Source organism: Henckelia pumila, unplaced genomic scaffold (assembly GCF_033568475.1).
Source record: "Henckelia pumila isolate YLH828 unplaced genomic scaffold, ASM3356847v2 CTG_525:::fragment_3, whole genome shotgun sequence".
NCBI classification, from domain to species: Eukaryota; Viridiplantae; Streptophyta; class Magnoliopsida; order Lamiales; family Gesneriaceae; genus Henckelia; species Henckelia pumila.
In genome coordinates, this window is record NW_027331857.1 from 4,676,982 (window position 1) to 4,690,661 (window position 13,680).

At 33.2% G+C, this 13,680-nt stretch overlaps 2 protein-coding genes across 4 annotated transcripts; one reads left to right on the forward strand and one right to left on the reverse strand.

The window, feature by feature from the left end:
- Positions 1-1,357: 1,357 nt before the first annotated feature.
- On the forward strand, positions 1,358-3,722 carry LOC140873133 (two-component response regulator ORR9-like). Its single transcript, XM_073276114.1, has 5 exons — positions 1,358-1,740; positions 1,863-1,963; positions 2,209-2,286; positions 2,756-2,826; positions 3,223-3,722. Exons 1-5 carry the CDS (start codon positions 1,635-1,637, stop codon positions 3,560-3,562), a joined length of 696 nt encoding a protein of 231 aa, XP_073132215.1. The 5' UTR covers positions 1,358-1,634; the 3' UTR covers positions 3,563-3,722.
- Positions 3,723-5,345: 1,623 nt separating this feature from the next.
- LOC140873194 (cystathionine beta-lyase, chloroplastic) lies at positions 5,346-12,655 on the reverse strand. 3 transcript variants are annotated; one of them, XM_073276211.1, is made up of 14 exons: positions 12,441-12,655; positions 12,149-12,272; positions 10,861-11,020; positions 10,626-10,759; positions 9,806-9,876; positions 9,611-9,702; positions 9,324-9,411; positions 9,117-9,228; positions 8,638-8,734; positions 8,470-8,551; positions 6,797-6,914; positions 6,243-6,350; positions 5,973-6,075; positions 5,346-5,695 (listed from the first exon to the last, which is right to left on the reverse strand). In XM_073276211.1, the coding sequence occupies exons 2-14, from the start codon at positions 12,215-12,217 to the stop codon at positions 5,520-5,522; spliced, it is 1,410 nt and encodes a 469-aa protein (XP_073132312.1). In that variant the 5' UTR covers positions 12,218-12,272; positions 12,441-12,655; the 3' UTR covers positions 5,346-5,519. The 3 variants fall into 3 exon arrangements, with proteins under 3 accessions (XP_073132312.1, XP_073132311.1, XP_073132313.1); XM_073276210.1 differs by having other exon boundaries at positions 12,469-12,654; XM_073276212.1 differs by having other exon boundaries at positions 10,626-10,756; positions 12,469-12,653.
- Positions 12,656-13,680: the final 1,025 nt, after the last annotated feature.

Genomic DNA, 13,680 nt, shown 5'->3' on the forward strand with positions numbered 1-13,680 from the left:
TGATGGTAAAACACGAAAAAAAAAATCCATAATTTTCTATCAGATTTGCGTGGGGTATGTATATAATTTTGTTTTTATTTTTGTTTTTTTTAAAAAGAGGAAATTGCGCTCTTTACAATAGAATTATACCCAATTGGATTCAAATTGGAACAATCAATTTTCCCTTTTGAAAAGAAAAACGAACTCGATTGCAATGGTGGACTAAAGAGCAAATGAAATTTCTGGAAAGAAAAAAAAAAAGATATAGGTAGACTTTAAATCAACCAAAAGTCGCGACACGTATCTCCATCAACATGCCTCAAAATCTCATCCAAGAAAAAGTAGAGATCTCCCATCGGAAAAATTCTCATCCTACATAGTACAAACAAATCATTACACATCCAATGGGTCACACCCTTTTAAATATTACTTCATACTAATTAGTTTACACTTATTTTATTTTAAGCCCCAAAACATTAATTCCAATTAAATTAAAGGACGCATAAAAGGTTATACAAATTAAGTTAAAACGTCCTAAACATGTGTAACATGTCCCAAAGTTGAAATATTGGTTTTCATGAATTAATACAAATATAATCATAAGCTTATATACTTGTAAATTCAGGGATAGATACAAAAATATCAAAATGTGCCACAACGAGTGTCCAAATATTCAATGTAGGTGTACGTAGTGAGAGAAAACCCGTGTATAAGCTAACATCTTTAAGGTGAAATGTCATAACCATCTCCGATCCGATCAAAAAGAGACATGCGTTCAATCTACGTTGAAACAGAAAACAACCTCCGATGTATATATATGATATATGTTGTATGAATGAAATGAATATGACATTTTATACATAGGGCACACAATTGCATGGGCACAGGAGGCAAATCTCGAAAGGGCACAAAAAGGAAATTGGGGTCTCTTTGCACCACCTGCTCCACCACATTATTATTTCTCACCACCATAAAGCCACCAATGCTGACGTCACCTGTATCTCTTTCCCGGATTTTGCTTGGCCCCACTCCCCTACCCAATTTCTAATCTCAATTTTCTTTTTTTTTTTAAAAAAAAAAAATTTAATTCCGAAGAACTCATCTCACGTGAGTCACAAATTCATTGACTCATGCGGGATTAAATCGAAAAGATCCATAAAAGAACATAAAACATTTTTTTAAAAAAAATTCTTATAGATAAAAAGGTTTAAATTTTTTTTAAAAAAAATCATATTTACAATCAAGCCACTTGATTAATTAATGCCTCCAAATATTTGAACCACAATGTTGAAGACTTGTTTGTTTTGTATTGTATATATTAAATTAAAATTGTTTAAACATAAGATATACACCAACATTTATATAATTAACTTTTGTCATGGAATTCAATTCAAAGTAGGGAAAATATTGGGCAAATCTTTGGATGATATTTGGTCAGATCTTGCTTTGTGGATTTTCTTGTGTACTTATTGCCTCATTACAAATCTCGTCTTCCCCACAAACCAACGTATACCAAACGATTCCCATTTTTGAGCTACAAAATTAATACTTTCCCATCTTCTCTCCTTTAATTCCTCCTCTTCCTCTTCTTCTTCGAATCAAAATTTGAGCTTTGGATAATCCCATTTCCCTTTTGGCGATTCAGAGTTGGCGCAATGGGTATGGCCGCAGCCGATTCTCAATTCCATGTTCTTGCAGTCGATGATAGCTTGATTGATAGAAAACTCATCGAGAGATTATTAAAGACTTCTTCTTATCAAGGTCCCCCTTCTTCTTTTTTAAATATACAATTCAATAAATGGGTTTTTGGTTTTGTGCTTTGATTTTGGTTTTCTGGGCTTCGATATTTGCGTCTAAATTAGTGTGCATTTTGGCTTTGGCAGTTACTACAGTTGATTCTGGTACCAAAGCTTTAGAATTTCTCGGTTGGCATGAAGATGAAATCAACAACTTAAGTTCAACCTCCCCATTTCCCAAAAATCAGGTTATTTTTCTTTCCCTATTTCATACACTAACTCAGAAATTTCACATCTTCAAAACGCTTTTTCAAGATTCCATTTTACTCATTTATCTTCCAATATAACTTTTAATCTAAAATCATTTCCTCAAAATCGACGTGTTAGATGTCTCACATCGGCTAGTTTACGAGTTTGAGTCAGACCCAAATCGATAATCTTAAAATTGTATTAACAAATTTTTAAATTCATTTATTTGTTCTGGAATTGGCAGTTGGTGGAAGTGAACCTTGTTATTACAGACTACTGTATGCCTGGAATGACTGGCTACGATTTGCTGAGGAAAATTAAGGTATAACATAACATAATCTATTGGTTTCGATCGTGGGAAAATTTTCATTTTTTTTCACCAAAAGTCTGAACTTTTATTTCAAGAAAATATAAATTTTCGATCCTTGAATTATAGTATTATATGATTTGATGTATCCTGGTAAAGGTTGTCCACATGGGTCTTTTTCTTGCCATTCAATTTCAGATCAATTGGAATCTTACCAAAATCTTGCAAAATCTTTCTCCCACCAAACGTATATAAATATATGCACACATAAATCATAAATGAATACATCCATATATATACACAGTAAAATAATAATAATAATAATTTTAAATAAATAAATATAACTATAATAATGTTGGGGGATAAAAATTGACTCATTCAACATGACAACATGTGATGAAAAGTCAACACATCCAGTAGTTTTTGCCTTCTAAAACTAAAATTTGGCCTAAAATAAGCTTTATTAACATCTTCAATTTTACAGGAATCGTCGTCTCTAAGAAACATACCAGTAGTTATCATGTCATCCGAGAATGTTCCTTCGAGAATTACAAGGTAAAATGATTTACGTGTCATCCATTCCATGTCTTTAAATTCATGTATGCATTGTCCATTGTTAACTAGCTTATTGTTTTCATTTATCTATTATGTGGGGGAAAAAAGTTTGAAAAAGTATTTTTTGAGACAGATCTCATGTATTCATGTTACCCAGATAATTGACTCATTATTGAGTATGTGTCCTGTGAGATGGGCCTGATCAAATAGTCTATATTTACAATGAAAAATAATATTTTTGACATAAAAACTTTAAAAGTAATATTTTACATAGTTCGAGTCGAATCTGTTTAAAAAAAAATTGATTTAATAAACAATACATAATAGTTTTTGTAATGAAAATATAATTTTGGGTAAAATTGATGTTAATATATTTTATTTTTATAAATTACACAGATGCTTAGAAGAAGGAGCAGAAGAATTTTTTTTGAAGCCAGTAAGAATATCAGATGTAAATAAGCTGAGGCCACATATCATGAAAACCAGAAGTTGGAATGATTCAGAAGAAGGCCCTGAAAAAAATGAGAAACAAGATTCACCTTCGTCGTCTTCGTCGCCTCCGTCGTCGTCCGAGGAAACCTCGTCACAGATGTTGGCACAATCACAACCACATTACGAGCAAACAACACAATCTAGTAATAACAACAATAACAAGAGAAAATCAATGGATGAAGGGATTTCGTCACCGGACAGAACAAGGCCGAGATACAATGATCTCACTTTGGTGTCAAATTAAATAAGTTAATATTCCCTTTTTTACTTGTTGATTACTATCGTTTTGTTTTTGTATATTTGAGCTTTGTATTTTTTTTTTTACTTTTTTTTTAGTTTTGTATACAAAATCAAGAGATTTTATAGAGAGAAAAATGATTATAAAGAAATGTGTACACCATAAGGAATTTCCATCCAATTTTGCTTTTACTATTTAATTGATTGTATTATATTTAATGAATATATGTGTTTCCATTAACAAATATAAACCTCGCAATTCATATTAATTTTGATTACTATATTGAAAATTTGAAAATATATGAGTTTTTTTTTTAAAAAAAATAGTTTTAATTAATGGGGGTGATGGGTTTTTGATTTGAGGAGTCTTTTTGGATTGAGAATTGTAATTTTTTTTCTAAAAAAAAAATTATATCAGTGAAATCTATTGGACCTAACAGATCCCACAAAATTATTTTCTCAATTCCTTTCTTAAAAGGCACAAAATATGATACCGTTTGGTGTAATTGAGAAGATAGGATGAAACATTATTTTTTTATTCATCTAATGTTTGTCTTTCCTTTTTTTTTTTAGTCATTTTAATTAAATCAATTGACTCGTAATGACACTATACGTGAGTTGCATTAGATATCTCTCTCCACTCATGCGACGAGCATATGATAAGTATTAATAATGTATAATATGAATGAAAGTTTACAATTATACCTTTAACAATTATCAGTTATTTAGGTTTTATAAAAACATTTTAGGATATCATAAAACAGTAAACACGATAATCATGAAAGTTAAAAACTTACTGAGTAATAATTGATTAAGCAGAAGACAGCCAATTGATGCCAACTGAAATTAGTTGTATCTGTTTCACCAAAAAAATTAAAAAAAAATAAAAATAAAACAGAAAGAAAGAAAGAAAGAAGAAGTTGTATGAAGTCGTGGCAGGGTGAATTAGCAGGAAACAGTTGCACATGGCCTATGTTTCATGGCATGCACAGATACAAGTATCCCGACAAATTTTATTTTTTAAAAAATTATTATTATTATTGTATTTTTTGACAATATATTTTTTAAGCTGAAAAATTATATTTATTCACCGAGTACTTTTCTCTTTAGAAACATAATAACGATATAAAGATAGTGTTTTTCTAGAAAGCACTTTTCAGTTTTTTTTAACAAAAATTTTGTTAACAAAAAATTGAGAAATGCTTGTTAGAAGATCTCCCAAACACTACCAAAATATACCAATGGGTTTAACTTTAGCTTATGATAAGACGTCCAACGTATGAAACAAAGAAATGAATTATGATATAAACTTATGAGTTAATTAATAAACTAATTCTAACAAATAAATGTGACAAATTGATGGAATGCATATTATTAAAAAAAATTGTAACTTTTATTTTGATGGGAGGGTATCTTTTTTATCTGTAAAGTTTTTTGGCTTTATTAGATCTCGTGATGGATCATGGACCATGGCGAACAATTTTCTTGGATATGCCATTTTTCTTTTCCTTTTTTTTTTTCTTTCATTTTTTGTTTGAGTTCGACTTGAATAATATATAAATACAGTAGCATGTCATGAAATATAAAATAACTTATTTTTTTATTTAAAAAATGTAACAGTGGCGAATGTTATTAATCTTATTTAAGCTAATCAACATGACCATTAGCCTTGACCAGCTGCCAGGAAAAGGATCTTTGTGTTAAGAAAGCCAACTTTGGAAACGAAAATAAGTATTGGTATTCCAATTTCTGGTCTCAATCATCACCACTTTGCTTGCGCACGAACTGAATGTATATGGAAACCCATTGGCATATTCATTCAATTCTACCAAACAAATACTGAAAATCACATCCTTGTCAAATAAATGAGGAGCCTGAGAATTATGAATCACATCCCAGACTGCGAAAACGATTCAAGATCATGGTTTTCATAAACTAGCCCAAGGACGTGAATGCGTAACGGCCTAACCCGGTCCGGTTCTAAGAGCATTATCTAAATCAGCAATCAAGTCATTAACGTCCTCGATTCCCACAGAGATGCGCACAAGATCCTCAGTTAAACCTCTGGCCTCACGTACGGCAGCTGGTATGCTAGCATGAGACATAAAGCAAGGCAAACTGATGAGGGACTTCACACTTCCTGCAAAAATTGGTTGTCTGAGTTAAATTAAAAAGTTTTTAGTAGCACCATCAACTAGTAAGAAATAGTGCAGCTGCACCAAATGATCGTGCACGTGCTCATATGTGTGTGTGCACGCGCCTTGCAAGACACTAAAAGAAGATTTAGACTGCGGCGGATTCAAGAAAATGATCGTGCACGTGCTCATATGTGTGAGTGCACGCAGCTTTGCAAGATACTGAAAGAAGATTTAGATTGCGAGGGGATTCAAGAAAATAATTATAAAACGGGGAGTTACCAAAACTGACGGTTATGCTGAAATACTTGGTTGTCTCGGCTATATGCTTAGAAAGTGCCAGTGACCCCGTTAAGAAACTGAATACAGATCCAGCGCCTTTCGCCTGCATCAAGTGAATAATTAAACCAATTGATGTGAAATGATAAATTTTCAACTTCCATGTGCATTTTTATTCTCAGTTTTGTCTTTCAATGGTCCAGGAGATGGCTGTCTTGTGTTGGTGTTTGGCATGATGACGATATCAATCAAGCATTTCAGTTGATTTTGTACCTGAGAGTAGTGTAAAGATCGACCGGGGTGACCAGGAAGACCGGCATAATTAACCTTTTTGACCTTCGGATGAGAGGAGAGGAATTCAGCAATTTTTTGTGCATTTTCCTGTCCATTGAGGTTTAACGAATCAAAAGACAGAAAATCCAACAAATAAATCGACAAAGAATCTTGGTGCAGAATGATTGACAACTCCCAATTGCACGAGTTGTCAATATAAAAGATACAAATCTAGATCCCACCAGTCTTCCATTTAAGGTGCTACTGCAATATTTTTTAATTTGAGATATTGATGGTAAATGATAGATTTCAGTGAACAGCAAGATATTAAAGTTCAATACAAACATTTTTTAAACGGTAGATGAAACAAAAAATAAGAACTGAGGATCAAAATTCACCAAAGGCGTGAAGAAGCAAGTGATCACTCACATAATCACATTAATTACTCCCAACCTTAATGTATTCAATACTTCGACACACCGCATTCTAAAATTTGAAAATAAATAGCAAATAAATACATACATTACGTGTAACTTTGAAGTATCTGACAATACCTGTTGCTTCTCAACCCGCAGGGCCATAGTTTTAATGCCTCTTAAACAAAGCCAACAATCAAATGGAGCTAGCCCTGAGCCTTCTGCATTCTGTAGGAAATATAGGTCTTTCGCCAAGCTAATAAGCATTGAATAAAGAGGCAATCAGCAGTTAATAAAAAAATGTTTGTACCAGCACAATGGTAATTCATTTATCCTAAAATTCATAAAAAAATTCAATAGTACAATAACGACTAGATAGGGCATGCTTAGGGGTGCAAACGAACCGAACCTGTTCGTGAGCTTTACGAGCCCGCTTGATAAATATTTGATTCGTATTCGAGCTTATCGAACTCGAGCCGAATTCGAACATGTTCGAACTTTTTTCGAGCCGAGCTCGAGCCGAAATTACTCTGTTCGATAGTTTGCGAATAGTTCGCGAGTCTTAATATTTAATTAATATAATATAATTATATAATAATATATATACATTTCGAGCTTTCGAACCATAATATCCGAATAGTTCACGAATAGGTTCGAATATTTCGAACCGAACTCGAAATTCATTTCGAGCCGAACTCGAGCCAAAATATTTGAAATTATCGAACTTCGAATCGAGCTCGAACTCGAATATACTCTTAACGAGCCGAATTCGAACCTTAAAATTTTACCATTATTCGGCTCGATTCGGTTCATTTGCACCTCTAGGCATGCTTTATTATTAAGATCTTGTCAAGCACAACAAAATGGTGAAAGCAGTAACTCAAGCAAAGTAGGATACTAGGAAATAAAATCTAAAGATTAAAAGCAAGTAGAATGCAAGATGCAAGCACATTTCAAATGCCCCATTCAACATTCTGCATGATGGTTTTCTAAACAATATAAAACTGCGCATTAGTGGACTATATCATTTTTTTTTATGATGATTAGTCACCACATGCTATTGTTATTTTCAAATGTTAGGTTAGAATAACTACACCACATAACGTTCAGATCAAACACAAGGGTGATGTTTGGATTTGGTTTTGATATTTAGAACTTATATTAGAGAATATGAGTATATGACATATAACTAGTTTTAAGTCCCGGCAGAGACATTTTTTGCTGTAGAATATTATATGAGAATGTCTTGATTACAGCGATACTCCACGGTATATAATTTTGTATAATGTCAGATGTTTTAAATAAAAAATATAACTTTTTGTATTAGAAAATTATATAATATCTCGGAGTACTTTTAGAGAGAGGTGAAAAGTAAAACTAAAGCAAAAGATTGAATATATTTTTGGGGAAGAAAGAGGGATGTTTGGTTTCAGTTTCTAGAAAAGGAATAAAGGGGCTAGAAAATTAACCAAACATGCTCAAAGTTCTCTTGTATTTCCTAAAAATACGGTCAACAAACAGGAATAAGATGGGAAGGTTAAGGAGGGATATCTTTTATCTTGAAACTAGACCAAGAAACAGGAACAAGATGGGTAGGATAACGAGGGATATCTTTTATCTTTAAAAGTGATAAAGGGTGGGAAACCTGCGAGATTAGCTACTGAATGAACATGCAACTATATAGATGTCAGAGAAGATCAGAGTACAAGTAGAACATTGTAAATAAGAAGATAGTTATGAAAACATGGGAATTAAAGCAGAAGTCAATATAGGTAAAAAAAATCTCTGAATTCGGAAGTAGGCAAGGGTACCTTTCTCCTTTAATAGCAAGTATGCCGGCCATGAGATCACTATGACCAGAAATGAATTTAGTTGCAGAGTGCATCACAATATCTGAAAAATGATTGACAATCCAAAGTTGTTCATAGGTGATCTCATCCATACAACAAAATATATTTTTTGGTAGTAGAAACAATTACCGGCTCCAAGTTCCAGGGGTTGACACAAAACGGGAGACATGATGCTATTATCCACCAACACGAGAGCCCCATGAGAATGAGCAATCTCAGCTATTTTCTGAAAAACAAGAAGAAAAGGAACAAGTCGTGATGGCAGTTGGAATGGAAATTCCAAAATGAACACGAGGGTGGGGAAGTGAGTAAAACGAGTAAATATTCTGTGAAGACGCAACCAACAATGTATCCACGTATGCTATTATGATAAAGATAAATACATGGGTATTGAAGGGTGTCCCACCAGATACAGAGAAAAGATCTTATCCATATACGTGTACATCATCAAACATCGAGATTTAAGAAACTAATTTTCACGAATAGCTCCTCAATCCAAACACACAAGAATGAAAAACACACATAAAAATGGCATAAACACAATGAACACAATGCAGGTGAAGACCCGCTGTGCTGCACTAGAGATTTGGCAATAAAAGGTCACCTACACGGATATCCGAAATTTGTTGTCGTGGGTTTGTTGGACTCTCCAACCACACAAGCTTTGTCCAGGGGCCAATGGCTGATGCAACCGCATCCAAATTAGTTGTATCAATACGCCTATACAAGACATAATAATAACAATTAATCTCGCGACCTAATTCAGGAAGCTGCGGTAAGTTATAACTACTATGAAAAAAAAAATTAATACGAACTTAACCACAACCCCTGATTTAGGAGTTACTTGCGACAATAAACGGTCAGATCCACCATACATGTCATCACCAGCAACGATCTCCTCACCTGTTATTAAAAGAAGAGAAGCTTGTCTTAATTCTTTACCAAGGATTGACAGACTTGGATTGGTCAAACAACAAATTCATGTTCTCACGCAGCTCCCGATCAAGCTGTCTCAAGTGGTGATGATATGATTATGTTTCCCACTGAGAAAAACCAATAATTCAACGACAAAGGAATATCATGAAAAATGTAGTGAAAATACCAGTTCCAACAAGATGGGTAACTGCTGACAGAGCAGCCATTCCACTAGTGAAGCACAATGCTCGATCGGCCTTATCAAGCTTTGCAAGAAGTCTTTTGAGTAGGAAAATAATTCATGAAAACAACAGAAGAAAGAGCATGTTAACAGAGAACATGGAAAAAACAACAAAAGTTAGGGTTTGACAGATGTACGAACCTTTCCAAAACATCTCGAGTAGGATTTCCACTTCTTGTATAATCGTATGGCCCATATTCTGTCGCAGAAGGCTGCAACAATTAAGTTCACCATAGATAGAAGTCAAATATTAACAGCACATTATACCAAGTAACATACATCGATTACACGGCATATAGGCAAAAACTTAAGGTTCTAGAATAAAAAAGAAATCTATTTCGGAATCTTCAGTATTTCTTTAGCAACTGCACATTGAAATATTACCTAGTGTATTTCGTAATTCCAACAATGACGTGATATAACATGCCTAACATATTTATCAACTTAATACTTCAAAGGGGGCACTGTTAACACCAAAACTACTGAAGATAGATAACTTTGAACAGAATTTACAAATGAAAAAGATGTATGTCTTACAATCCTATTTTTTTACAAATCGGGGAAAGATTCACAGCCTTGGAAGTCATCTCAGACCCATGGCAAGTGATTGAATTTCACAATGATAGAAAAATATGGATTGACACCATAAAATATGAATCAGAGTATAATAAATGCAGCATCTGCTCACCAAGGATATAATTTAGAAAACAATATTACTAAATTTGGTATAAACCTTTTTCTAAACCGAAGAAACGGTATAAACCAATCATCTTTTTCAGAAAAAATCTTTTGGTAGCAGCTGCATTTTTTTAAGATGCCAAAGCATCTAAAAGTTATGTGCATATACGCTGATCTTCAAAGATACTTGGTGATTTGAATATATATCCTCAACAGATCCTCGAACAATTAAATATAGTTTGGTTAGCCTTATGAATCAGAACATGCAACATTGAAAATCTACCTGCTTGAAAGTAGCTGTTTGATACAGAGGTGTGCTTAATGCACCATAAGGATCAAATTCATTCGCAAAGTGCATCAAAAGAGTAGAAATGCTCAGCTCACTTTGCTCCCCCATGTCCATGGTCTCCTTTTCTGCTGAGACAGTGTATGGAGCTCTCAAAAATATATAATGTAAAAATTTACCCCAACAATGGAAACTATCTATCGATAGCTAAATACCACGGAAAAAAAACTACCATTTGAACATTCCACAATCCCGTCGACCGAAGCTGATGCACTGACATTCATCTCTTTGTCTCTCATGCAGTTTAATTTGAAACTCTGGTGACTCAAAGAACACTTTCCCTTCTCGACCACAGTTGGTTTGCAAGCATAGCAATTCTCTTTGAGAAAACCCTAAAATATCAATACAGATTATCAGAATAACATCCTATTTGGAGCCAGGAGAAAATGTTAATAAAGGAAAAATACATAATATGGTTTCAGATAACTAGCAGGATTGTCACAATTCCCCAGTTTTAGTTCAAAGAGAAACTAAGCATCCCCAGTTTTAGTTCAAAGAGAAACTAAGCATTGAAAAAGGAGTCGGTAAGATTCAGAAATATAACAAGGTCACCACACTTACTCATGTTATATTGTGCTGGGAAAAAAAAAGCCATCATGGCATTTATGACTTCAATTTAACCACACAATAGCTCATTAATTCATTTACGAAATTGCTAACCGATACACGCACAACTTGGATCCTTCACAGTTCACACTATGGATGTCCACATCTAATATATGAGAACTATCGTAGGTTATTACGGTATTCTCGCATGGAAGAGATTTTTCAAAACCTGTGACCAACTGGATTAACCTAGCAGCTTCAACCAACTCCCACATTCATTAGGCCAATGCAACAAAATCACACACACATTCACGAGCAAGAATGATGCATGATATCAGGTGAAAGTAAGAAGGTGCATCTAAGAGTCGAGAACACTAGTCAACTTAGCATGTTAGTTTCTGGGTATACTACAAAATCCACGGGCTGTAAAAAAAGGTCTTCCCTTTCGAGTTTTGAGTGTGTTTTCCAGTCCACGGACATGACTGGAACCTTATTCACGTTTTAACAAGTCTCTAAAAAAGGGAAGACTAACCCAAATCCCTGAAACTTCTTCCCTTCTCTGCCAACATCCTATACGTCCAAGAAACCCTTTTAACGCTTTACGAAGCCAGTGAGAAAAATTATGAAAAGGGGGAAAAGGCACAAACAAAAAGCACATCAATTTTTATCTTGAAAAGAGGAAATGCTAACAATCCCACGTTAAAATAACCACAGAACAGCTAATCCGAGCATTTATCTCATATGATTTACCTCAAAACTCCTAATACCATCACCATCCCATAGAGTAAAAAAACTTCATTTAGGTATCCCATCAGTAGATGGGTACTCAAAGCTTTCATTTGCTATGATGATATTGATAAACGTGTAGAATCAGGCGCAAGTGTACTTTCATGCCAAAAAACAAAAAAACTAACCCCACGGTCAATTGAGTTCGTTGAAATATATGAAAGGAGTGATCTGAGGGACAAAGCAGAAGCTGCCATCGTTAATTTTCAGCAATGACACAGACGAGGTTGAATAAAACTGGCGAACAAATACCTACAAAATGTCCAAAGACAATACAAGAATAAATATGTATACAGTGTTACACTTCGGTTTGTTTGTCTGGTAGTGTCCGTTCTATGAAATTACTCGGCGTCCTTCCTATACACACACACACACACACCAGTTCAAATCGAGCACATCAGCTCATTTTTGCAAATAAACCTGAATGAATCTAGGTGGGGAAGAAAACCTGGCTTGATTCCACCGTCGGATGTGACGCCGGGCGGGCCTCTGTGGTGGCAGCGTAGAATTGGGTCGGCTCGGCGGCGGGTGTATCAATGGGAATGAGTTTATAAAAATAAGCAGAGTATTTTCTTGTTCATCATCACGATTTTAATTTTTAACGGTGTGTTTGGTCTCGTATTAAGGATTTGGACGGAATTTGATTCGTATTTTATACCATTTTTACCTTTCGCCGATAATATCGATTCATCGAAATCGATGATATTTCATTTCTTGATAAAAATATCAGATTTTATGGGATATGAGTTTTATTCGATGAGATTTCATTTCTTGATAAAAATATCATATTTTATCGGATTTGAGTTTTATTCATATTCGATGTAATTCATTTCTTGATAAAAATATGGGATTTTATGGGATTTGAATTTTCAAAAGTAATAAATTTATTTTTATTATTAAATTTATCTAATTTAAAGATATTTGATCGAACTTATAAGTTCTACAAATCAGCTTATCAGTTGTTTTTAAAAAAATTGTGATGACCTTACTTTTTTAAAAAATCTTATTTTAAAATTTTACATCTACATAATAGTCTTCTATATTTCTATAAATTTCGTCATGCGTGTACTCCATTTATTAAATATTAAATAATTTTTTAAAATAAAACTTTCAAAGAATATCAATTTTTTAAATTAAAAATGAAATATTTTTATTTTTTAAATATAGATTTAATACTTATGATAAAATTTTAAAATTATTTTTAAATAACATTCATAGTATTACCCTTTTTAATAATTTTGATAATAAAAAGATCTTATAATATCAAACATATCAACATCTTTAATTCGTTTAAAATAAGTTAATCCAAACATTTTAGTAGCTTATTTTTAAAATAAGTCATGACAACTATAAATGATTTATTTCTCTTAAAGAATTTTTTTTAACACTGCAAACCCTAATTTATCAAAAAAGATTACTTTATTTCAAATTTATTTGAAAAACTTTATATTTTTTCATTTTCAAAAAAGAGTAACACTCCTGTGAGACGGTCTCATCCGTGAGACGGGTCAACCCTACCCATATTTATAATAATAAGTAATACTTTTGGCATAAATTGTAATACTTTTTAATAGATAACTCATACAAGAGATCCGTCTCATAAAAATGACCCTTGAGACCGTCCCATAGGAGTTTTTGCCTCCAAAAAAATACTATTTAA